General features: G+C 35.8%; 1 protein-coding gene across 1 annotated transcript; it reads right to left on the reverse strand.

Moving 5' to 3' along the window:
- Positions 1 to 515: 515 nt before the first annotated feature.
- On the reverse strand, positions 516 to 1,097 carry LOC116118312. The gene is made up of 2 exons (XM_031404300.1): positions 764 to 1,097; positions 516 to 652 (listed from the first exon to the last, which is right to left on the reverse strand). The coding sequence occupies exons 1-2, from the start codon at positions 1,095 to 1,097 to the stop codon at positions 516 to 518; spliced, it is 471 nt and encodes a 156-aa protein (XP_031260160.1).
- Between the last annotated feature and the right edge of the window lie 405 nt (positions 1,098 to 1,502).

Below are 1,502 nucleotides of genomic sequence, written 5' to 3' on the forward strand. Positions count from 1 at the left end.
CTAGAATTCTTCAATCTTTTTATCCTTTAACATGGCCACGCCTGTGTTAAATGACACAGGGTAGCCTATGTTCTATTCTGCTCAAAATTGTCTTCTTCTTTTATCACTTAAGTTTCCCCCAAACTTGTTCGTTGTTCCGACGATAACAAAAAAAGAACCAAAAAAAAATTAAAATGCATTGAAAAAAAATGCAAAAATTTTAGCAAACAAAAATAAAATAATTGTAGAAGAGAGAAAATAAATAAATAAATTATAGTTCTAATTTAAAGTCGTTAGCTTGACTTTCTCTACTTTCTTCATTCAAGAAACTGGACAGACACAATGTTTGGATCGAACCATTCTCCAACATAGTGCTTCAAACGGTATCCATTAACTTTAAACGTCTCACTTGTCTTTCCATGGCGGATCTCAATTGCTCCAAAAGGTGTTACCTGAATTACCTCATATGGACGCGTCCATCTTGATTTCAGCTATCCTGAGAAAAGATGAAGACAACTATTGTAAAGAAGAACTTGTTATCCTAGCTCGAACTCCTTTTTCACAATGTGCCTATCATGCCATTTCTTTGTCTTCTCCTTGTATAAACTAGCACTCTCGTATGCCCAATGACAAAATTCATCTAGCTCACTCACCTGCAAAAGACGTTTAGCACCTGCACTTTGTACATCAAAATTCAAAAATTTAGTAGCCCAATAAGCTTTGTGCTCTAATTCTACCGACAGGTGACATGCTTTTCCAAATACTAACCTATACAGTGACATACCTATAGGTGTTTTAAAGGCTATCCTATATGCCCATAAAGCATCGTCTAACTTTCTTGCCCAATCTTTTCTAGAGGCACTAACAATCTTTTTGAAAATTCGTTTTAGCTCTCTATTAGAGACCTCTACTTGACCACTAGTTTCGGCATAGTAAGGAGTAGCTACCTTGTGTATGACTCCATATTTCTTTAAGAGGGCATTAAATTGGTGGTTACAAAAATGCTTTCCTCCATCACTAATGATTTCCCTAGTAGTGCTATATCTAGTGAAAATATTTCGCCTAAGGAATTGGAGTACTATTCTAGAATCATTAGTTTTGGTGGCAATTGCCTCCATCTATTTAGAAATGTAATCTACTGCCACAAGTATAAAAGTGTTCCCATACGATGATAGAAATGGAACCATGAAATCAATACCCCAAATATAAAAAATTTCACATACCAATATATTATTTAAAGGCATCTTATCTTTCTTAGAAATAGCACCCATTCTTTGGCAATGATCACAAGAGGATACATACGTTTGAGCAACCTAAAACACAATGGGCTAATAAAAACCTGATTGCAACACCTTTGCCACTATACGATTCGCCCTGAAATGCCCTCTGGTTTCTCTATCATGGCAATGACTCAAAATAGCTCCAATCTCTTCTTCTGGCACACATTTTCTAACAACTTGATCTGCACGTATAGTTTGTACGAGTAAGGGTCTTCCCACAAATAATATTTGACGTCAACCAAA

The sequence above is a fragment of the Pistacia vera genome, unplaced genomic scaffold (genome assembly GCF_008641045.1).
Source record: "Pistacia vera cultivar Batoury unplaced genomic scaffold, PisVer_v2 Contig840, whole genome shotgun sequence".
NCBI lineage: Eukaryota > Viridiplantae > Streptophyta > Magnoliopsida > Sapindales > Anacardiaceae > Pistacia > Pistacia vera.